This window comes from Cheilinus undulatus, linkage group 22 (assembly GCF_018320785.1).
Source record: "Cheilinus undulatus linkage group 22, ASM1832078v1, whole genome shotgun sequence".
Classification (NCBI taxonomy): domain Eukaryota; kingdom Metazoa; phylum Chordata; class Actinopteri; order Labriformes; family Labridae; genus Cheilinus; species Cheilinus undulatus.
The window spans coordinates 20876863-20902555 of NC_054886.1; the positions used below are offsets into that span (position 1 = coordinate 20876863).

General features: G+C 39.2%; 1 protein-coding gene across 4 annotated transcripts in view; it reads right to left on the bottom strand.

The window, feature by feature from the left end:
* Positions 1 to 25693, bottom strand: part of LOC121504271 (RNA-binding protein with multiple splicing-like) — a 65671-nt gene that overhangs the window by 26386 nt on the left and 13592 nt on the right. For all 4 annotated transcript variants that reach the window (XM_041778976.1, XM_041778975.1, XM_041778974.1 and 1 more), the window contains exons 2-5: positions 15524 to 15601; positions 11721 to 11759; positions 5435 to 5497; positions 2534 to 2684 (exon numbers count right to left, since the gene is read on the bottom strand). In XM_041778976.1, the coding sequence (XP_041634910.1) occupies positions 2534 to 2684; positions 5435 to 5497; positions 11721 to 11759; positions 15524 to 15601 (331 nt within the window). The remainder of the gene's footprint in view (positions 1 to 2533; positions 2685 to 5434; positions 5498 to 11720; positions 11760 to 15523; positions 15602 to 25693) is intronic.

Sequence of the window (25693 nt, forward strand, 5' to 3'; positions counted from 1 at the left end):
TGTCCTTACTTTTTGTGCTCGGTTTAAGATACTGAAACAAATGCCCTCTAACCTAGCACAGGTATTATCTTGAATCAGCCCAGGGTTACAATAAATATTTTCAACTTGTTCTTCTAGTCTTCTTTTCAGTTAATTCTTTTGTATAAAAGTATCCTAACTTAAAACCAGGAAAAAGGCATGCAGGTTCCCCTCATGCCAAATATGTGACAAACAGGAAAAACTGCAGATTTGAAGACTCCAGAACAAGAGCCTTATATCATAATATGCATGTTTTATTACTGTAGGCCGGGTGGTCTAACGGTTTTTGTGTGTTTCAGTGGGGCACTTTTGGTCACCCTGCATGTATACAAAGAGTGTAAAGAGCTCATTATTGACGGGTTACAGCAGGGGTGTCCAAATTTTTTCTGCTGAGGGCCACATGCAGAAAATTTCAAGGATGGTGTGGCCACTTTCATTTACCTCCACTTGATAACATCAAAGTAAGTCAGTCCAGTCCAATTTAGGTAAAGATGCACTAAGTGATATGAAATGCTTTAAAGTTGAGCCCAGAGAAAAAGTACATTGATGAACTGTTGAGTCAAAATGTTTGTTTACAGAATTAGCACTACCTAGTGCTGAAATGAAAACATACGCTAATCGAAATAAATTCATACTGTCTTCAGAAACTATATTTTTTTCTGTTTTCTAATTGGCAGATGAGTGTAGTTTTGTGTTGCCTTCTTGGACAAGTCCCCAAGGTCACACTAAACTATACTCATCTGTCAGTAAGAAAACAGGTAAACCAAGCACTACAGAAAAGCACAAGTTTCACGTCCTACTGTGGGCCAATTAAAATGGGCCAAGGGTCGCATTTGGCCCCCAGGCCATAGTTTGGAAACCCCTTGGTTACAGGCTCTGATATAAAAATCGTAACAGTCTCTTGAAAAAAAAGAAAAAAAACAAGGCCAAAAAGCTGTTAAAAAGCCTTAACCCCCTCTGAGGGTTTTAAACTGCTTAATTATCTGTACTTGTGCAATTTAATTGATGAATGCCATGTGCTTGCAAGGTTGAGCTCATGCACATTTTCCTAATTAGCACAGAAGAACACCACTTTTATGCCAGGACACAAGACTACAGGGCTGTATGCAAACACGAGATAATAGTTATGTTCAAATTAGAAAAAGCTGTAAAAACAATCCAACTTAGCTAAGAACAAACCACAGGTAGTACAACTTATTATGTCTTAATAAGGCGCAGGGTTTCCTTTAAAGGGGCCTTCACGCTACATACTTAGTCCACATGGGGCGCTAAATCCCCCCAGCCTTGAAAGATCCTCACAGTTCCTCTAAAATGAACATTTTCAAAAACATATATTCAGGCTGTTTGGTGAAATAATTTAAGAGGACAAGATCATTTATTTTTACAGCCCTGGTGTGTACTTTATCTTCATAAAACAACATAAGTTGTGATGATTATTGCAGTGTCAGTCCCTGTTGTTATTGTAAGCAACATTCGTCTCACGTGTGTGCATATGAAACACCAACTAGGATCCAGCTAGCAAACAGTCAGTTCAACTCCTCTATAAACAGTAAATCTGACTTAGTTCAGGTTAAAATGAGAGGAAACCACCACAGATATGATGATTTACTCACTGAGTCGAGTTTAAAGTGGCTGTGAAAAAAGATCATAGTGCATGAGTGAAGAGAGAGGTGACAGTGCAGAGTGGTACAGAGTTAAACAAGATTTGTATGTAGTTGTAACATCAGATAGCTGTACAATTTCAACAACATTTTTCTGTGCTCTCTTGGTGAGTTTTTATCGCAGCATGACCACAAAAATTTAAACATCTCTTATCAGGAAATGATGGCAATTTCTCTCTACTGGTGATCACGTCATGGTTTCATTAATCGTTTCCTTCCAAGGGCTCAGAGTACACGCCCTCTCTCAAAGATAAGAGCAGTTTGATCATTTAGGAGGAATGTATGACCACAGCTGGCCTATGTTCAGCCATCAATGGCTGAGTCGAGCTGACTCTTTAGAAAAATATCTGACGAAATAGGAAAAAGATTGGACCTGGACTAGCAAATTTCATGCTAGCCTGATACTCGAACTTAAGAGGCCATGAGTGAAAATATCTAAAGGACCGTTCAACAGAGAACATTTTCTGTTTAGAAATCATTAATCTAGCAGGGGCATCTGTGATTCAGCTCTTATTACTGTAAGTTATTCTATTATAACAATAGTGAACAGAATCTGAATCCAAAGCATCTTTTTTCATGATAACTTGGAGATAATCTAAATTCGGTTGCAGATTATTAAAAGAAATGGTCTCAACCTGCTCCTACAAGATGGGAAATTAAACCATCAGCAGCCAAGACAATCTCCTTTTTCACATAGAATCATTGCTAAAACACTCCTCCTCTAATAACAACAAATCTTAAAAGGAAACAGCTGTCCACTCAATCCAAGAAAGAGAAACGAATGGCCAAAGAAAGCAGCAACACGCACAAGAAGAGAGACAAGCTCAAGGATGGACACTGGTTGGTGTACTTACATGGGTCTCTGCCAATAAACTGTGGCCCGGGGCTCTGCTGGGAGGGAGGGGGGTTGGGGGTGCCAACCAGCTTGTTTTTGGCCATCTTGGTGTTGGCCTTGGCGAACTCCAGCCGCAGGGTCTGGGGGATCTCTGGATCAAACCGGACCCCCTGTGACCAAACGGATGTATGAGTTGGATTTCAAATAACAGCACAATAAACCCAGTTACTTCACGTCATGACATCAAATCCATAATTCTTAGACATTAAATTGGCATGTTTTGTCTTGGTAGGAGGATGTTGTTATAATTCCATCATTATGAGATAAAGCTGTCACAGGACAAACTCAAAACTCTTTGTTGTTTTAAATAACTACAGTGCCTAAAAATGGCTTTGTCGTCAGCTGTCACTCACTGTTATCTGAGGAGATTTGTACGATTTTTGAGGGCACTCTTGTTTTAAGAAATACCTCAAGGGAATTGTAGATTAACTCATGACATGTTAATTCAAGTGTTTTTTATGGAAGGACTACAGCTAAGTGTAATACATGCCCCTTAGCAGCCCTTAAATGCCCTATTAGAAGCTTTAAACCCCTTAAACCCTTGTCCCATATCTCATGTATAAAAGAAAATATCATCAGCAAAATAGTGATACTAGGCAATGTGATGCCTCTGAAATGGCAGTTAGGGTTAAACTAACTGGTCAGTGCTACTACTCCTTCTACATACATTTAAAGTGAATGATTGTTGATGGCACTACATAGAAAAATACAACAAGTATCTATTATTTCAAGTATCTTTTACCTGCTGGTATCCTGCTTAGTGTATTTAAAAACGTTACTTACTTTCCATGCTTATAAATTTGAATTTTTACTCTTTTTGCAAAGAGAAACAGTATAATTCCACATCCCTAATTTGATTTAAAGCCAAATTATAACTAAATATGAGTTCAAGATTTTATTAGTTTTCCTTTGGAAGCATCTTTGCAGTCTAAATTGTGGCATGACATCTCTCAGTGACGTGCATTAAAAAAGTTAGACTTTGCTTTAGCAACCTTGCCTGAAACAGCCTGATAAAATGAATGATTCTGTTCACCAATGGCGTGCAATGTTACTTAAAAAGAGGGCAGCTGATAGACTTCCTGTCTTGTGCTTTGAACTAGTAAAGAAGCAATCGACCGTAAAGTAGTTCACTATCATGCATGACTATCTCTTTTTTTATTTTTTGCCTTATGTATTGTTAAGATGTGCAACAGGACTTGGCTAATAGGAAATGTGATGGATGATCAATGCCAAAATTGAAAATTAGAAGCTAGCCATTGATTTAAATAACACCACAATGATAACTTTATGTCATGACATCCACTCTATACTTCATCTTACATTGCAGGCAAATTCTTGAGATGCCAATACTAAAAGCTCTCTGACATGTGAGCGCCCCCCCTTGCAGTTGGACGTGTGTCAGAAACCTCAACATGTTCAGTAGTCCAAATCATTTTTCTTTCTACATTACTTTCGCTGAAAGAAAAACAAGGAATGTGACATAAACAAAGGTCTTCTTCATCTAATAACAAAGCAGCTGTTTGTTTGCTTGCAATGGCAGTAACAAGGCCAGGAAGAGTTCCACCAGCGACTATAAGCACCCTCTAATTAACCTCATTCGATTGTCTGTAAAGAGGCGCAGGGAAACAATGAGGGTCAGATCAATGGGGGAAAAGCGTACTGAGGAGTTAAGTTCTCTGCAGTACAAAAAAAAAAAAGAGTGAGGAGAAGCTGCGTTGATCGTCCCTGCAGGCTCGGGCAGAGCTGAGGCTGAAACAAGCGAGGGATGGCTCTTCTCATGAAGGGGAGGGAATTAACAGGGATTGCCTTGGCTCAGTGTGCTCACTGCTTCTGCCAGTGGAGGCTGCGGAGGTATAATAAGGTACATGGGTATAATGAGGCCTGAGCACATCTCAGTTTGAACTGGGTTGAATCCCTGCCTTGAATTTCTCTCTTATCTAAGCTTCTTTCTGCATGTATCGCTCTGGTGATAATTGTCATAATGGCGTTGAAGCGCTCTTTTAGAAGCTCATAGTTTGGGTGAAATATCACAGAAGTGCCATGACAGGGAAACAAATCCCCTCCTTCCTTCAGTTTTTCTGTCTTTCCCATATTTCAATATGCAGATAGATGTTTGCAAAATCTCCATATGACCCCCGGGACGTAGCTTTCCCCGAAAAAACAAGAGCACTGCTCAATTCTCAGCCCCACTGTGTTATTCTACGGAAACAGTCTGACTATTGTTGGCTCATAATAAGATGATAATTTTTATCCTTTCTTCAACTCTACTCTGCCTTTGATGCGCAACAATATTTCAACATCTAAAAGTTGACAGACTTTTGCTGTAGTTGTCACACTCCCGCTTTAGGAGGAAGATAAAGCGGATCTTTTCCTGTGACAACAGGAAGTTAAGATGCACAAGAGGAATTGGTGTACATCTAAGCAGGTTAGAAAAACTAAAGCTGTGTGAGAGCGGCTTTGTTTTAAGAGAGCGGCGAGGATGCTTCATATTTGATTCTCCCTCATCAAGGCTTTCTCCTGAGCTACATTCTGAAATAAGTGAGATTAAAATTAAACCCTGGATCAATATCTTCTATTTATATGTGAGGAAGGAGCTAATTTCCCTCCTGACCTTGCAAGAAATACGCAAAGCTTTAAGAGGAAGGCTTTACCTCCTTACATTCAGACATACAGTATGTAGAGCAGCTCTGATATGTTTGACTTTGCTACCTTTTTCTGCATGTGATAGGAAATGTATAAACGTCTGCATTTCCCCGCATATCACATGCATTTGCACAGAAGGCAGACAGAGATTCGATTCGGAGTCATCACAAGATATACAAGTGCAAGAGCTGGAGCACAGAGAGGGCATGACACTTACGTTCAAGGCATTCTTAGCAGCCTCCGCCTCTGATCGACTGTCAAAGCTGACAAACCCCACCGGCTGGGGAGACAAGGAGACAGAACAAAAGAAAAAAAGAAACATGGTTTAAGGCAGAGAACTGAGTCGGCGTTTCTGTCTGAGTGACATAGACATGTTGTTCTTTTTTTTTAATAATTCTTCCCTCTTTTTTGCTGTCTTCCTCTTTTTTTTTTAACCCTGTTTATAAAACCGTAGCGACAGAAAGGGAAAGAGAGGGAGAGATGGAGGCTGGACGCTTACAAGGAGAGTTCATCAGTCAGCTCCACTATGCCCAAATACGGGCAATGTGAGGGAGAGAAAGTGCAGAGAGGGGGAGAAACACAGAAAAAGGAGAAAAGATAAAAATAAGAATGTAGAGGTTAAAAATGAGAGGAGAAGTGAGAGAAAATGAGACAAAATTGTTTTTAAGACCTCTGCAAATAGGCCTGTCACTGGAAAACAATGCAATACATTCCTGTCCACATCTATTTCACTGGTGCTTCTTTTATATTCTGGTGACATCCCTATGAAGCCGTGCTGTAAAAGTGAGAAAAAGATAAAGAAAACAACAAGGATGAAGGTTTGTTGCCGGATGTCTAAACAGGAACAAAGAATGTACTTTTTTTTCAGTGAAAAAGTGTATATGTGTGTGGATGTTGTGAGGAGGAAGGGTGGGGCTGGGGAGAAAATCTCCAAACATGTTGCTCCCATGGGGTCGCACTGCTGCGTGTGATCTGGAAAAGCAGGGTAGGGTTATGGGAATTTTGAACAAGAAGAAAAAAAGGAGGGGGAGGAGGAGGGGGGGGAAAGAAACACAAAAAAGGGGACTAAGTGAAGACGTCAGGAGGAGGACGGGTAACAGGAATATAAATAGAAAAAGGTCTGAGATTGGGCTCTTGCTATATAAGGAGAAGGCTGCCTGTGCTTGAACTGTGAGAGAGAGATCGATCAATGTTTTACATCGCATCGGAGGACCGACACTCCTAACAGTGAGGCATTTTAAAGCAATTTGCAAGACATGAATGAAAGCATCAGTTGACTTTTGGCCTAAAGAGGGCGGCAATTATGAAAATATGAGGTGAACTTGGGAGGTAAAAGAGAGGCCAAAGTGCACAAAGAGCTGCTGAGTGTCTCATTTATTCATTAAACAAAGAGGAAAAACTGCACAGGCCACATTTTCTGCACAGGGAATGTTGTAAACCTCCAAGTCAGTTAAAGGTGAATGCAGCTGCACAAAAGCACTAGTAACTACATGATTAACTGTATTTGTTCACAGAAAACTTCAGAGCATGCAGAAACACAGTGATGTTATCTGGATGAAATCAATTTACAGTGCTGTGTTTCCATCACATAGGCAACACTTGAATGGGCCACCCAGGTATATTTACAGCCACCCAAGTATACTTACTGAGCTTTTTATTCTTTGTTTTAAATTCATATATACAGACGTCGCTGTCTGTGTATGCAAAAGGCAGCCACTAGTATATCTCTCCTGCAAATGCACAAACTAAAGTGAGATGTCTTGTGTTAAAAATGAAGCTTTGTTGTCCCGCACTCCTGCACTCTAGGACAATGGTAGCCACTAACAACAACAATGATGGTGAAGGTAAAGGTGAGTGATGTTGTCAAAAGAGCAGAAACGCCAAAAGCTCTTATCTACAGAAGGAGGAGGAACCAGATGGTCATCTGTTTTACCTGAGTATAGTGTCATTCTAGTCACATAAAGTCATTGTGGTAAAACAGGGTGTGCATCGCTGCACCTGCAGCCACATGCAACCTTGTTGTAAAAGAGCTTGAAATATACTTATATGATAAAATATGGCAAAAGCTCCATATTAACATAAATTTCATGTTGACATTTGCTTCTTTCCCTGTGTTCTACCACTGTGAATGGATTATGTTCGATTGACAGTGATTATTACAACATGATGAAAAAAAATGTGCAAAGTGCAATATGACTGGGTCATGGTTATTCAAATAATCATAAATCAATGAAAATGTAAAGTTTCTGTGCAACTTTGATCTCATTTAAAACATTATTTCCCCTTTGGTTTTACCAGTGCCTGGTTGTAATGTGATATTTCTTCCATCCGGTGGCTGTAGTGCACCTTTGCTAACCCAAAGCAAATAAATGAATGAAAAGGTCGCATCAGTGAGCTGTAGTATAAAAAACAGTAAAGATGCTACGAAAAAACTTAGCATCCCTTAACTTGAAGAGTAACAAAAGTGCGGACCACTTTTTTTTTCTCAGATGCAGATTCAGTAGCACAGTTGGATCAGTTTGGATCCAAGACTTAACATTACAGCTTAAAGTTTTTAAATTCTTTACTTTGTTTTAATAATGTGCATAAGAACGGCCCTCTACGGGTTGAAACTGTCTGCTGTGACTGAATTATTAAAAAAAAATTTCTACTGGCTGATCTGGTGCCATGTGACGTGCCAGCTGTGATCACCACTGCTGCTAGCTCAACTGTTACAGCTAACCGTTAACTTCACTTCACAGCTGAAATCATCTCCATCAGAGGTAAGCTGTTACTCCAGGACTATGGGTAAAGTCATACTGACTGAGCTTGCAAATATCCACGTCTTTCCTAAAATAAAGACGAGAACATACAAATTGCGTCTTCTATACCACGTATCATCTTTTCTCTTCGTAGCATGTGTTAAGTCTACATTGAATGGTTTTAACACTATGGCAGGTAATCAAATTAAAGCAGCATAGACTGAATGATGCTGTGGCTGATACAGGTCAGTAGGAAGGAGAGGGTGGGCGTGTCTTAATCCCTCACTCCTCGGCCATTCAACAACCCTCTAAAGGTCTTTTTTTTAACTTTCAGGGTAGATGCACCTAGGCTGAAACTCTGGGGTAAAGTTACTCTTTAAGTAACAATCTACGATTAATGGATTTAACAGTCTTTTCTACTTTTCAGTGTTAAGTAAAATAGATCATTTACTAAGTTAAAATGACCTTGAACACTGTATAACATGCTAAGTAACATTTGTGCCATTAAACTTGCATATCGTAGATTTACTAGGTTGATGCTTCACATCACATTGTTTGCTAGCATACAAGATTAGCCTATTAATAATGTAAATGATGATTGCAGATATGTATAAATATTACCATAAAGTTCTGAAAAAGGACAAGGCTTCTAGGCACTGATGGTGTTTGTCAGGCTGCAGTAAAAGCCACCTTTATGGCAAATAACAGCTTTAAGAGTGGATTAGATGTATGAGAAAAGCTCAGCAGATTAGAGCAGATATGAACCGTCTCAATAAAGGCTGTTACTATGGACTACAGTAACATATATTCTCGCTACAGAATCATACGTTACTGTTAGCCATTCTGTGAAAGGGTAGCGTAAAGCTCTGTGAGTTTCAGGTATTCTTTCTGGGGGACTGTTACTTAGAAGGTGGAAAAAGAAATGTGTTCTCTACTGCTGGGTCGTCTTGTTCATACTAGAGGTGTCTTCGACTAAGGATTTTCATAGTCGAATCTGATTCGTCAGATTTTGCCTTTAGTTGACTACTAGTCAAACAGCATTCCCACTAGACGTTTTTGTCCCCAGTCAAAATGACCAGCAGTCCTCAAGAATTCTGGCCATTTAGAACAACAACCAAACATTTGCTTTAACATTATTTTGCTGCATTAACAGCAGCAAAACGCATAAATCTCTCTCTTACTTTTTTTTGTTTAAGTGGTTTAAAGTATCAAAATAAAAGCTGCGCGCTTTTCCTTACACATGCAGTCAGAGACACAATATACACCCAAGTTAAGCTCATAAACAACAACAGTTAGCTTCACATTAGCACCGTTAGCCTGTTAGCACTTTGACCGCTATCATAACTTTGCAGCCTACAACAGCCAAATAACCATCCTCCACCGACAACAAGGAAGCATCCAAACATAACTCCCCAGTGCTCTGTTAACTGGACACTGCGTTAAAAGTCTACATTTCAAACAAAAAATGAGTCTTACCGTCAGTTGCTAATATCAGTCCTCATGATGATATAACTGTAACCTCTGCTAAAGCTGGAAATCCAACCATCCTGGTTTATTTGGACTAGTCCCAAAAAGACAAAAGCTCCACAGCAGATAGTCCGGTCCAGTCCTCCTCTCATTAACGGCTTATCCAGGACTACTTCTGCTAATTAGCCAGGACATCCTGAGCATTAACAACCAGCTACGCTGAAGAGAGACAGAGCCTTCGTTATAAGCTCCAAGTGGTCCGTGCCATTCTGCACAATGTGATCCTGTGTTGACAACAATCCAACTTTATATGAGGATTGGTCATAGGTAGTTCATCAAAGTCCACTACAACTCTGCCTGGCGTAGGCCTCTCTCTCTCTGCTGCTGCATCGGTGTTTAGCTATACATTTCCCTTTGTTTCAGCCTCTTCATTACTAGCAGTGATGACACAAAATCCCTCCATACCGCTGATAATATTAAGCCTTTGGTTAACCAGGAAAACCTCACTTAGATTAAAATTCTGCTTTAAAAGAAAGCTCTGGTCAAACTTTCCCTGCATAGTCCCCAGCAGTACTGAGCACGCGCAGAGAGACAGATTTGCTTTGACGTCATCGTGCATACATAATTAGCCGTGTGCTTGCCGTCTGAGGAGATAAACAATCCCAGCAGCGCAGGACAGTAGATGTAGTAAGATTAGGCAAATTTTAGTTTATATTAACGCATTCTCGCAACATATCTTCTAGGTTACACAAAATATAATATGCAAGTATTTAGTATTTACTTATCTGGTCATTTGCATGTTTTCTGCCGGACATTTTGACCAGTTATATTTTTATCTGCCGGACTTCCGCCCTTTTTACTGGCCATTGACCGGCAAATGCCAGCTAACGAAAACTCAGGCTTAGCAGCCGTGGGCACCACCATGTAGTCAGAATGGTACGATCTTTGTTACGTCACAAAATTTGACTATGAGGTTCATAGTCGAATCAGACTCCTCTGAATCAAATCGTCAAATCGCCAACTATTCCGGGTCACCCCTAGTTCATACTATAGAGCTATGTATGTTTTTTCTCTATATTTACATATTTTAAGTGCAACTTATAACCCTAAGTTAACCCTCAGATAACCCTCAGTTTTATTACAATCTAAACTGGTATCTTGAAGATAAGAAAAAAAGCATAGCAGGATAGCTACTACCAATTAGGAAATCTGTTTCCAAGCTACTCTTTTTGCTAAAAATATTATATAATTAGCAAGCAATCGAGTCCTGGTTCATAAGGTAAGAAGAGTATTCAAATACTAAAGATACTGTTAATTCCCATCCCAAGACAGGCAGGAAAACCATGAGCTATCTTATTTATGCACTATTTATGATGTGTTTATTTGTTGCAGTTCTAATCCTTATAACATTATTTAATTATTAACTATCTATAGACCCAGCAATGACTCATCTAATCTTAAAGGGATTGGCAGATTAAAAGGTAAAACTCCCCTTAGCTGCACGTCCAGACACAACACCATTAGTGTAAATATATAAAAATACATACAGCTGCTAATTGCCTTTTAAAAGTTTTTTGACAGCATGCAACCACAATGAAACACAAAGGGAAAGCCCCCACCTAGCAATAGGATTTTACTTGTTCTGAAAAAATTTCACCAGCGGAAGAAAAAAAGCTTTCCTTTGTTCTTAGATTTAGAGGTATTATGCTCACTTTAAATCGTCCTAAACCCTTCTAATGAGCTTGTCATGTCTTTATGGGAAACAGTGTAATGTAGTAATAAGTACACTGACATGAAGCTAAATTGCTTAAGTCTGGATGTGGACACCTGCCAGCTGAGCTCATTTTCAGTCCCGTGCCCCTTGAGGCTAAACTCAAGCGTCAGTTCTGCTCTTGTCAAAACGCTTCGCTTTGACACCTCAAAAATTCTTCTCCCCGTCTCTGCCGTCTTCCCATCCCCTGCACATCCCACCGGAGTCGACTGTCTACGACTACAAGCGTACTATCCGACTGCCAAAGGCAAGTTGGTGCAACTCTTTTTCCCTTCACTCCCCCTTATGAATTTTTCTCCTATTCCAGGTACTTCCTGACAAAGTGTGCTAATCCTTCGCAGTCAACAAGCCGATAACCGCAGAGGGAAGAAAGGAGAACAAAGGAGACACAAAGAAATTAGAGGTGTCGATGAGCTAGAAACAGAGAAATGTAAACAGTGACAGCATTATGAGAGACTGACTGATGCCCTCATTCATTTGTTTCTTTGTGTGGAAAATAGCCCCAAGTGTGTGGTGTAGCTTACCTGTTTAGAGGTGAGTTTTATCAAAGAGCCTTCATAGCCCTGAGAGGAAAACAGAAGGAAAAAGTCAGCACAAGAAAAGACAAAGAAAAGCTTTGACTTGATGTAAAAAGCCAGACATTTAGGATTTAAGTGGGGAAAAAATCAGACATTTCATCATAACTATATAACATACTATTCTCACTTGTTTTATCTAATGTTTCAGATTATTTACCCTCTAAATTCAACGTTAATATTTAAAGTAAACTGTAAATTCTTCCCTTTACAGCGGTCTAATTAGCATATTAATTAAAGGCATCATTACCTTATATGTTTTGTAAAAAGTGTAAGCCAATGGCCAGCAGGGGGCCGCCACAATCGAGCAGCAGGAGATTGTTACATTGTTGCTTTATCAACATAACTTTATTAGAGCTAGTTGTAGCTGGATCATTAGTTACACTGCTGCAATGCTTGGCAGGTTTAAAGGTTCAACATGCAATTTTCAGAGTGGATGTCCAGTTGATGTCACACTCTAGCACCAGTCTCTAAAACCAAAACAAACTGTCCCTCAGCATTATTTCCCCTCTTCTTTCACCCCTCCTTCAGCATTTAGAGCGAAAGCAGCCTGATCAGGCATTAAGCCAAAACTTGATTGAGTTCTTGCTGATTTGGAAGTTTTTTGGGAAGTATTAACATCCTACTTGTGTGAACATCCATTTTGGCCATTGGGATACCAGGCAGATGTACTGTCAGTACATCTTCAACAACTACCTGCAATTCAGTTCTTTCTTTCCAGCCTCTCGTGCATATATCATCTTTTCCCTGATAAGGTAATCCTGCTATGTGCAGTGAAGCCGCTGGTATTACAACCGAGAGGAGACAAATTAGCCTCCAGTGGCACCTCTTTACAGCTTTTCTCATTTTTCATAAATGTGCTTTCAAAGGAAATTGTGATATCCAGTACAGTTTATGTGATAAACCTTATGGGGTACTGGTTACACTGAAAGGAAAGCTCAGGAAGACAAGTTAAGAGCCAGAAGTGTATTTTATTTCAGAACGAGATGAATCTAAGAGCTGGCTCTTTATGTAAATGATGGGAGCTGGCTCCCATGTTGGAGTCGGTTTCCTTTTTTGCTGTTGGTTAATAGCCATTATTATTGTATAGACATTAAATACCATTTAAAAAGTGCTTAAATGGAACCTAAATGGAATAATCCTGATCCCTTAGAAGTGCCAGAATTCCCATCAATACAAGAAAGGACAGATGAGCATACAGTAATTAATGCCATGATTTTTGTTTACTGAATAACCACAGATTATTTCTGCTGGTCTTTACCATTTTACCTTTGCCAGTTACACCACCAAATCAATCCAGATAAAAGCATCCCACACTACCCCTGCTGTCATCTTCAGTATGCATTGAGGTGTCTATTCCACACATTAAGGATTGGTAACTGAATGCCATAACGGATGTTTACCCATGCTAATTTCTCTGGATGGGGTTTAAGGTCAAAGTCTTTTCTTTGGTACTCCTGCAAGAAAAAACTCAACCATTGTGCTTCTAAAAGCAACATCCATGTGTGGATGTGGCCACCTGTCTTTTACCAAGCGGTGGCAAGGGATGGGAATCGATAACCAGTTCCAATGGTTCAATCCATCAACATCATTTACATTTAGTCTTAACAATTCCATTATCAATGCCGTACTTCCCCATGCCTTGAAAACACGGCCTCACGAAAGGCAGCCAGCGAAGTAAGCAAGAACAGAGAAGTCGAGGGAGTAGATATTGTAGACGTTAAAAAAACAGGCTAAAGTGGCTTCATTTCTCAAAAAATGACATGAACAGTGCAACATGTAAGGTCTGTCGATCAGTGATTCCATGCAAGGCATGCATCTTTTGCACAACATCTGTTAATTTTGTACAAATTTCAATTTATTTATTTTTTGTCTAGAGATCTAGGATCCAGAGACTAGATTTCTATTTAGGTTCTCTCTTTTATAGAAAATGAGCAGTAGTATTGTATTCTTGTTTAAGTTCAGAGATTGAAGATCCAGAGAGCAGTTTGTTTTAACTGAGGCATTTCCAACAAAAAAAAAGATTTCTATATATTTTTATATATTATAGTGTGTTCTCCTCTCAAACACTTCATGTTTAACTTTTATTACAGCCAGTAATTGAAGTGTGCTTATCACTGACTCTCACTGATGGTGGCATATGTCATCTTCAGTGTTCATAGAAAAAGAGACTCAATAAAACAGTGAAAACCTATATAGTCTAATTTTTCCTGCAAGAAAATTCATAGAAAGGCATCAATACAGAAATCAGTAGAGAATTGAATTAACAAGAAGAATCAATAACGGAATCGATATCAATAAAATCATATCAATTCCCGTCCCTAGTGGTGGCAGGGCAACAGCTGAACAGGGAGGGGTCTGTGTGAAACAAAAACATGTATGAAACATGTCTGAGCCTCATGGAGACACACAAACAAACTGAAGTGTGACTCCTGAGCTAAGAACATCAAATTTAGATTACACAGAACTTTGGTAGAAAGCCATTAATCAACAATATATCTAGACAGGACCAGAGCCGTCAAACAATTCAATGATTTTTAATACCAGTTAATCTCCCCTTCCTCACCACTTCTGTTTCATTTGGGATTTTTAAACCGTCTTAAACTAGGGGTAATTCACTTCCTGTCTGCATACAGACCTGCTTTTATTTTGAAAGAAAATAAAGAACTTTAGACAGATGTGTACTTTTTAAACTATCACTGTGGCTGCAGGTAGACGTTGCAGCAGTTGAAATTAAGTGGGCTGAAAGACACAACAAAGCATGCAATTAATGCAATTTTAAAAAATATATGCACCAATTATAGACCCTAATTAATGTGATAGTCATCATGGTTAGGACGTGTTTGATATATTTATGTTTATATATAATCATGTTTAAAACCTCCATGTTATATTTTCAAGGGACCTGAAAAGGTAGAGGATACTCTGAGAAATGACACCAGATTAAGCAAAAATAGAAATGTTGGGATTATTTATCTTTAGCAGAAAAGCCTACCAAGGAATTTTGACCCGCAACAGAAAAATCAGCATTTTGCAAAAGTTAAAACATGGACAGGGTTTAAAATACTAATAGCAGGAAGATAAATTGAAAATATTTCTATACTTACATTCTTCATTTTAAAAAATCTAATCAATTGTTGCATTTTTGTTTTTTTTTTCTTCATGACATAGGTAGTTATTGAAATGGCATCTTGATAAGCTGTAACAGCAACAAAGGCACATGAAGACCTGTTTCTATAGCAGAGCTTAGAAATGATTAATTGAGGTTTACTACTTAAACACTCGTGTTATAAACCATACAGAGTATGCCATGAGCTTTATTCAATATGGAGATGGATGTATAGCTATGTTGCTATTTTTCACTTTAACTGTGCTGCTGTTGCCCCATTAAGGTGCATTATTCAAGGGCGACGGTCCAAAAGGCTTGCAGCGTCTGCCTCCATGAATTCACCTGAGCTAAACCCCAGGACTCTTAAGTGCCTGTGACAAAGTGGAGTTTCTGAGGTGAAGCAAATAGCTTTGTTTTTCTATAACAGCCAGCCAGCCTTTCTTTCCATGACACACACAAATAATCTTCCTGTGGATCAAGATGTGATTGAATCGCTGCTTTAGGAACACGGACACTTGAACCTCGCGGGAGAGTTTCCATTGCCTTTTATTTCATCACCATTAATGGAGGTCCCATTGACTGGTGGAAAGAAAAAGCTGCTAAGAATAGCTGCAGCCCATCCATTTAAAACATACAAACATACCTTAAATGGTCTGAACAGGAGATAGAGCTCCCGCGGCTTAATATCCAGTGGAAGCCCACTGACAAATAGTGTTCGGACCTGAGGAAGACAAGAGAGAGATCATGTATTTTTCATTAACCTCCAGCAGTTATTAATAGGTGCTTTACATACATGACAGTAACAGATGAGGTAATGAGGAGAAGGGCACTGAGCATGACTTCTCAGAGTTAACTTTACACTAAAAGATAGACTTTTCAAACCCTGATAGTGCAGAGTTTCACCCACACACCCTATCACACACCTGTCTACAGTGAGCTCATTGTGCTCTCCTGTGTAATCTACAGCCCGCTGTGTTTTATGGCAATCCTCCCTCACAGCTCTGGCCTCTGTTTTACATTTGAACTTTTCAACTTGCAACTGGAGCTGGCATTGCTGGGGAATTACAATGTATACGTTAGGAAAGAGGAGAGAATTTAATTGTTGTGGTCCGCATCGAGTCTGAGAAGGTGGAAAAAAACCACAGCGGGAGTAACACAAGAGTGACTACAAGTGTGTTTTCAGGCAGGGATGTGTGATGATAGACAGCTAAATGAATGGTGTACCAAAGTTAAAATTTAGGGCTGTCAAAAGAAAAAGAAACAGCTGGGAGCACAGCTTTTGGAGGGAACATCTCAATATTCAATGGTTTGGAAAACATGATGTAGATTTAAACATCAACTTTTGCCTTTAACCTCAATCTCAACTCAAAGAGAAGAAAAAGTTCGATGACTTTGGTGAATAAGAGAAGCAAGGCAGCTGATAGTGGATGGTTAGAGGGTGAACTAAAGTGCTGCACAGTAGGATAAACTTGAAAGAAACAATGAATTTATTGTGTAAATGAATGTAAAGAGAGCAGTTTAGCAACATTTCCTAAAGTGTGTGAAACAGAGCTGCAGCAATTAGCATAGCAGGGATGCTAATGGAGAAGTGGATGTCAGGGTAGTGAGTATTTGGAAAGGTCTGCATGCAATGGTTAAAGTTTTGCTTTTCCACAAGCACTTCATCTAAATTCTCTAAGGTTTTATTGAACATAAGGAGGAGTCATTATTATGGATATTAACAGAAAATTATACTGTATCCTTTGTATTGTTTAACACCTTCCCTCACAGAGAAATGATCAGGGTTTCAAGAGTAGCTACATATGTAAAGCTTAAATTTTGGTTTTCAGTTTTGAATTTGCTGCACTTGTGTTTCTTTGGCTTCCTCTTTGACTATTTTAACAGCTTTTCCACCCACTTTTGCTACTTTTAATCAACTGTGTTCAATTTTTTTTTTGCAAATTTTGCTTCTTTTCACCAATTTTTGGCACATTTAAACCCCTTTATGTTACTATTTGCCACCCATTTTTGCCATTTTAAACATATTTTCCCACTTTCAACCCATTTTTGCTGATTTAAAAACACAAATTCCCCACCCTTTCTGTCAGTTTTGCCAGTCTGCACCCATTTTTGCCCTTTAACTCATTTTTGTAATTGTTTAATCCCAATTTACCACATTTTCCACCCATTTCTACCACTTTTGACCAATTTTTGCCTCTCTCTACCCATTGCTGCCTCTATTAACCCCTTTCCAATACATTTTAGGCCCACTTTTGCCACCTTTTCAACATTTTGCACCACCTATTGGCTACTATTAAAATCCCATTTCACCACCTTCTTTGACCCATTTTAATTCTGTTTTAAGCAAAGGGGTTTACATTTTAAGAAAGCTATATACCATGCTATAGATGCTGCTTTGGTAAGAGTAGTTATTATTCAGGTTTAAAAAAATGTGTACATTTGGCTATCCCAGCTTTTAACTTTACAATGGACCAAGATTTTTCTGGCCTCTATGGGCCCCCAGTTAGGCTGGGCCCCAGAAAGCTCTCCCCTTTAGCCCCCCTTATGGACACCCGTGCACACACATCCACAAAAATGGCTAGAAACTCTGCAGTATACATGCCAGACCAGCAGCTGGTGATCAGACTGAGCAGTGAAACAACATGTGCACATACAAAAGCAGTCGTGTAAACAGACAAAAAAAGTTGATGTAGAAACATTAGTGTGGATGGACAGTGACGTGGTGTTGTTCCTCTAAAAAGTGATTCTAAACAACAAAAAGTCAAGAAATGTCAACTGGCAGTGAGCAGCACGATCAGAATTCAGGAGTCCACCACCGTTGTTGTCTATCTGCTCGTGCATGACTATTGACAAGACCCCATGAGGGAGAGTCTCTGTGTTCAGAGCAGCAGTACATTGTCAGTTTACGTCACAAAAGAAAAGGTGCTGTTGTCACTCTGGATCCTGTTCTCAAACGACTGCATCACCAGGCACCCTAAATACTTTTGTGATGCCAACAATTAGCCGAAATGCAACAAAGGCTGCTGTTTGTGGCTGAAAATGTTGCAGCATAACCACAGCCTTTGTCTGAAAGACCCACTGTCGAAGGTTGTCAAAATTTTTAATACCACGTTTTAAAAAGAAACAATCTCCATTAAAAAAATCTCCCGATCTTTAGTTGTAATTGAAGTTGGAAAAAAGATGCAAAAATCACGTTGAAGTCTCTTACACATGGAAATAGAGCAGATAATGTTTTACTGTCTGAAATGCACAAGACTGGTGCACTTAACTTCAAAATGTCAACAATTTTCTCCCAGGGGGGGCATGCCCCAGACCCCCTAGAAGGTTCAGGGTCCTCCACCATAGTCTCCTAAAATCGTGCAGGAAAAACTGTGTTTCTGTCATTTAATACATAATTATGTGCTGCCATGCAGCTTCCTATGCAAGCAATGGATAGAGTATACAAAATAGGTAGTCAGATTTAAGTCTGAAAGTACAAAAACCTCATACTTTTACTAAAAGAAGAATCTCAAATGCTACATTTAGGGGTGGGCATGATTTCAAATGTCAAAATAGTAACATTTACCTAAGATATAATAATTTTAGATTACTTTTATTCCATCTTAACAAATTAGTTTAGATTATTTTCAAAGGCAACATGTTGTAATGTGGTTAATATGTAAACTTTGAAAGCTGTTTACTAGCCATAAAAAAGCAAGAGGAGATGAGAGGTGCTAAGACACTAATGCAGCACCTCTTCACTTAAGAAAAGATGTATTTTCTTAACATTGTTAAGTACAACAATACAGTGATCAACTTTGCTTGGCACTGTTGAATGAAATTAATTAAACTCAAAGTGATAAGAACAGAAATAAGGAAAAAGACCACTGATAACGTAAGTGCTGAATAGTTTGCCGTCTGTTTAAAATGGGTCACACCTTGAACAAAACTATCAGTGATCTGGCTGCCATGTCTCAAAGACTCAGGAGAATAGCAGCCCTTCTTTCAACAAATGAGACGCAATAGCCTCAGCAGCAAGCAGCGGTCAAACACATAGCAGCAATACATGACACAGGTGCTGAGACGTTGAGTCACAGCTTATGAACACGGATCGGGTGACATTTTAGCGGTGATGACACAGGAAAGTTGTATTTGTTTCATGTAATTGTAGACGTGTCTGAACTTGTGAAAGTCTATGGGCTGTATGTCTTTGTATAAATCCTTACCCTGACAAAGTGTCACCAATATAATAGGCACTAATCACTCCTCATACCTGGAATTATCACCTAATTGAAGTCGACTTGACACAGAAAATAATCGCTTTAGTGCACAAGAGACATTAAAAATCAGACAACAGACTGTGTGAATCAGAGTAACTCCACTGTACACACCCACATCGATACGGGATGGTGGATTTGGGAGCGTAATTGAATCATTCAATATTCTGATTCAATTTAAGGCTGGATTTTGAATTAAAACGTGGGTATGAATTACACATTTGAAGCTCTCTGATTCATAAAGTAGAAGATTTACAACTCGGGGAGACAAAGGAACTGCTGAACTAACACTACACCTCATTCCCACATGTAACCCGATATGCACCACTGATGCCAAAGGCAGAGCAACACACAAACAAAGGAGCTTAGCAACTGGGCGAGTGATGGCTGGAGAGTGCCAAACCGGCCATCCAGCCAACAAATCTCACCTCAGCGACTTTCTCACCTTCACCTCTTATCTTATCTGAGGTGAGCTGAACCCTGCGGGGGGCCGTCACTGGGCTCTGTCCCTGGCTGTTCTGTTTAAGTAAACTCTTCTTGAGGGTTTCCTTATATGGAGTTACACAGGAACAAAGAGTAAGGACAGGATGGTATCAATCAGACACAAGCAAGGGCATCACTGACAGCAGTGATTAAGCTAATAGCATGGTAGTAAAACGTGCAGCTGAAACAAAGTAGAAGAGAAATTAAAAATCCAAACGGGCTTTTGAAGAATGGGAAACAGATGTAAGAGGTCTGAAATGACTTTGGGGGAATCATTTGGTTTTTATTTGCCTTTTCTTTGTAAGTAAACATCATATTAAAACAGCACAAGACAAAGACGCCCAAAAGTTGAAAGTCCTAATACTGGCATTGTCTTGAGAACAGATTCACGTCTCTTTCTTAAAGCTCCTGGGAAACAGAAATACATCAACAATTACAAATTTAATGAAAACACTAAAAATCAGGGATGCACTGATACAGGTATTGAATATCGCAACGATATGAAGCTTATTCTCATACTCGTGAAACACTGCAGATGTTAGCCTCTCATGATTTGAAGGTGAAGTTGGAGCCATGTCTGAACTGCTGATATTCAAACTTAAAGATGTCACATCTGATGAAAATATAATTAACTTATAACTATTTATATTTTTACACAAATGCAAGTATTTGTACTTAGTCTGAAAAAAGAAATGGTATCAGTGCATCCCTATCAAAAATGTAAGGTTATCCAGATGTCAGATTTTTCAAAATTTTGATTGTATCATGGCAAAAATAAAGAAATAAAAATCGGTTTCAATATCATAGCAAAAAAAAATCAAAGGTCCTAAATCCGTCAAAACAGTGGTTCTAAACTGGTTGGTTAGAATAAGGCTGGGCAGTTATTCAAAATTTGGATTAAATTGCAATATGGCCTACAGCAGTTTTCAAATTGCAGGATTCAAAATAATTAGTTAACCCTCTGAGCCCTAAGCTACTTTTTTCAATCATTCTCACTTTGACATATTGTCTTAAAAAGCTTTTAAAACATCAACCATGTACATGATTTTAGGCCCAATGTGTTAATACAGTATGTCAAAATGAAAAAAAAGAGTAAAATCACACATGTGGGGTTGGGCTAAAAAATTATTCCAAACAAGGCAAAGTAAACCGTTTTTAAGGAGTAATATAAAGGTAAAATCAAAAGTTGTCAAAAAAATTATACCCTTGACTCCTGAGGTTAAAGGATTTGTCTGAGATGCGCAGCAATGTCACTTGAATTTTAAAAAAGCTTTCGGAAGGCAAAAGACAAAAGAAAAAAAGATAAACGGACATGAAAACGCAGAGTAAAGAATAATGACTTAGACCTTTTGTTGCATAAATTTGTTCTCTTTAGGACCAAAAAGTGAAAAAATAATCACTCTGTGACAAAAAGTCGTCGAAATATTCACATTTTTACAAAAAAGTCTTTGTGCATTTTGGAATTGGCTTCTTTTGAATCATTATTCAAAGTAGTTCCTGTCAGCAGTGACACGGATGGACACGTCACAGCCTCTCTGTGTCTCTTTCTCTCCATTATAAACTCCTCAGGCTGTCTCATCTAGTTTGGCACAGTTGGGCAAAACATGACATAATAACATCACAGCCTGGCACAATGCACTGTGGGAAACATTAAGCTAGCTGCAGGAATGATAAAAAAAAAAAAAAAAAAACAGATTGAAAAACAGATTTAAAAAAAGATGTTCGGCGCCAGAATTACTAGTGTGGATTTAATCCTTACATGCCCTAGAAAGGGACCTAAGCTCCAAGCTTGCTAGAAAAGCCTAAGGCTATGAAGGCATGGATAGCATCATTAGAACAGCAAAACAGAGGGCTGACAGAGGAAAAAACAGTAAGTGCCGATAATTTAGGGTTCAAAAGTTTTTTCATGGCATGTGCCTCTTCTTGTCATATACCACAATGTCTGTCTCAGAGGGTTAAACTTGTTTGATTTTAGTTCGGTCATATGTTTTACACCATCTGAGGTCCAAACTCCACTATTCACCATCAAATAGATCTGATTTGTTGAAAAATATTCAAAAATTTGGGGTGTTTTGTCCCATTAAGGACTCGGTGATGGGTCCTGAGGCAAAACTTGTGAAAAATAGTTTTAAAGCACACTGAGGGCGCATTCACACCAGAGCTGTTTGGTCCACTTTAAACGAACTCTGGTCTGTTTCCCAGATAGTCTGGTTCATTTGGAGTGGTGAGAAAGCTCACATGAACTCTAGTGTGGAACAAACAAGCGGATTCTGGTCTGCTTGAAGACAGGGGATCTCAGTCCGCTTCCAAACGAACTTTGGTGCGGTTCGTTTGAGGTGTGAAAGCAAAGCGGACCAACTTGTGAACCAAAGGCAGGAAGTGGCATAAAGCGTGATATACGGATTGATACATTCAAATACATATTGGTAGCTCGCTTGGCGTCTGTGTAGCCATAGCAACACGTTGTAGTCGGTGCTGATTTATTCATGTAAAGAAAGACATGCTGGACAGCTCCCCAGCTCGCTGCCTGTTCACAATACCTTAATGCAAAAGCAGAAACCCCAAGACACCATTAATTTGTTTTTTTTTTTTCTCATTGTTTAGGTGGAAAAAGACTGGCAGAAGGAGATTGATTTCTGGTTTTATCTTCTCCTATGCTGGCTTTTCTTCTTGGTCGCCATTTCTTTGTGACGACAGCGCCCCTAACAGGCAGAGGTTGTAGGTGTTCAGACGTTTTGGTCCATCTGACCAAGAGCAGTGTGACTGCAAACCAAACCAAAGGAAAGTGCAACAGTGGTGCAATATCCATTCCAAAACGGCCGAGTCTCCAGGACTATTAGGTGTGAAAGCGAACTCTTTGCTTGTCATATGAAATGTGCCATAGAAAAATATCTGTCTTTAATAAGCAGCCAGTATTGGGTGTATTTCTGGTGCTAACTACCAAAGCCTGCAAGCTAGCTCCTGCACAGCTGCTAGATTCAGACAGGGTTCTCTTACTGCCTGCTGTAGATGACAACCAAAACCAAAGTTAACTTTCTTCCCAGGCCATGAGCTATAAAAATAAAACAATGTGGATTTAATAGCATTTTCCCACATTTTATGCAAACTTAAAATGTTTTTTTATTTTAAAATGAAGCTGAAGAATAGTTCAAAGCATTAGTGTCTGTTTGTTGCTGATGCCTAAATTTTTGCGCACCCTTTGGCAGCAACTGCTACATTCCTGTGAGCTCATTACATACATGTTCATTGTTGAGCTTATGCAGAAAAAAGAGCAAAATTCTTAATTTGTTAAAATAAATACGAAAAAATATATATTGTAAACAAGCAATGCTTTCACAGTTATCATATTTCATTAATTGGAAAAAGGCGTAGGTATAATGGTCATGCCTTTACACCATGTTGATGCAGCTGAATTGAGCTCAAGCTAGCAATTTGCTGACCTCGGGATAAATATCAGATATAGACAACTACAGATATATCAATGTAGTTCAGACATAAAACTTTAGTCCTCAGGACAGAATTAGAGTTTAAGGAATGAGTTGAACAAATTGAATGACTTCAGCCTGCCTAAAACTCAAAAATCTTATTTTAAGGCTGAAATGTTCATATCTACCAGTAATACTGAATCAGCAAAAAGGAAAAATAAGTTTCAGCTAAGAAATCTCTTACATCTTTACTTAAATTATTGCGTAGATAAAAACTTTTCAGGTTTCCCTCAACAAGGAAGTACAGATGCAAATCTCAACAAAACCTTATCCTCTCGCTTCACTGAGTTACCTGAAAGCACATCTTGAATTTCCCTCCTATCTTTTAAAAGACACTTGAGATCCTGATATGCAAACATCTCAAACAATGAGCCCTCTACTCTCTCAGAACAATGGGACATTCTTGGCTGTGTTGAACCTCATTCCTGAGACTTCCTGACGTCAGCTGTTGTGATATATGATCTGTTCGTCGTGTGTCCGGTGTGGAGCTGACTGCACACGCTGGATGAGGGATGACTCACAGGCAAATGTGTCATCAGCTCTCTCCTGCAGACATCTGCTGTTGATTACAGTATCAGCTTTTATTTATGTTGCTCCAGGATGAGCTCAAAAAGGCAGAGAGAGTTGTAAACGTCAGGTAAAGTGAGGAGTCAAAGTTTCATGATGTAGTAAACCAAAGTGAAGGTCATGCCGGGGTTGAGCGGATTCTGCGTATTCATAAAAAAGCAAAGATAAACCCTCTGCTGTTGTTTTATTGAGTTTAAGAAGCACTTTTATTGGCTCTTTTGTGAGTCGCATACCTACATTTCCATAGTGCTGAGCAGCCTTGTACAGGCCTTTGAATCATTGACCATTTATGGCGTGTTCGAACACCAGCACGCAGTCAGCCTTCGATCAAAAACAGCAGTCCCTACCTACCACAAGCCAGCTGAGCACCTCACAGCCGGCTACCAGCGCAGTTCCCTGGCAACGCCTTAGCCGAGCACAGCAGAGCGTGGAGCCCCGGGCCAAAAACATCAGATCCTATTAAGGACACTTCTGCAGCAAGTCTCAGGGGATCAATGCGCCTCTAATCAGAGATCCCTGAGTCCACAAGCACCCGATGAGGTCATCACCTTATTGATACGCTATCACTGCACCTGGAAGGGTTGCGGGTGCCACCCTAAGGCTCTGAAAGAAGCGGGGAGGGGCTCTCCTCTCAAACAATCGTTTAACAACTATACTGATGTATTACCTCAAAATAGAACTCTGGTTTATCGCAATTTCTGTCTTGTTTTAAAGCTAAAACTGCTTTAATTCAACTGCCATGATCAACCTTTAATTTTCCTATACATCACAGATAAAATAGTTTATTAGTTCAACTTCCAAAACCCTAATATTGCTAATAAAATCAAACAAAACAACCAATTACTCTCCTCAGCATTTAACCAGTTAAATTTCTCAACTCTCTGATTCATCATGAATCATGCTAATCATAAACTGTAACCCAAAGTAACTGCCTTAAAGCTGCATCATTTCAAAACTAACATTACAAAACTCAAAGTGGGACAATTAACTGATGTTATGCAACAGAACACTTTAATGCAACTAAAACCAGCATATGGTTGACATTTATGCCATGAAAACACCAAAACTATTGTTTGATTAATAAAATACTTTCTTCCTTAATATTAATCAGGCCATCACCACTATATTTAACTAATAAATGACCGTAATTATTGCTTTAAAATTTTATGGAGGCTGTCTTTTTTCACTTAAGATCACACAATTACAAAAAGCAATGATATCCAGTAATAATGTTCAATATTGAAGTAATAATTTGAAGCTCAATAAATATCCCTCCTAGCTTTAACTACTAAATACAGTCATTGGCAACTTTATTAGGTACAACATACTAGTATCAGAACTGCCTTAATTCTTGCTGGCATAGTTTCAACATGGTGTTAGAAAAATTCTTCCAAGATTTTGGCCCATATCACATGAAAGCATCATGCAGTTGCTGCAGATTTGTTGGCTGTACATCCATGATGTAAATCTCCCGTTCCACCACATCCCAAAGGTGCTCTACTGGATTGAGATCTGGTGACAATGTCATGTTCAGGAAACTAGTTGAGATCATTGAGCTTTGTGACATGCAGGAAGTAGCCATCGGAGGATGGGAACACTGTGGTCATGAAGGGATGGACATGGTCAGCATCAATACTCAGGTAGGCTGTTGCATTTAAAAAATGCTATAGGTACTAAGGGACCTAAAATGTGCCAAGCAAATATCCCCCACCCCACACTATTACACCACCATCACCAGTCCAAACCGTTGCTACAAGGCAGGATGGATCCATGCTTTTATGTTGTTAATGCCAAATTCTGACCCAACCATCTGCATGTAGCAGCTGATATCAAGATTATCAGACCAGGCAGCGTTTTTCCAACCTTCCAATTCTGGTGAGCCTGTGCAAACTGTATCCTCAGTTTTGCTGTTCTTAGCTGACAGGAATGTCGCCCAGTTTGGTCCTCTCCTGTCTGCCCATTCTCCTCCGACATCAACAAGGCCTTTTCATTCACACAGCTGCCTCTCAATGGATTATTTTT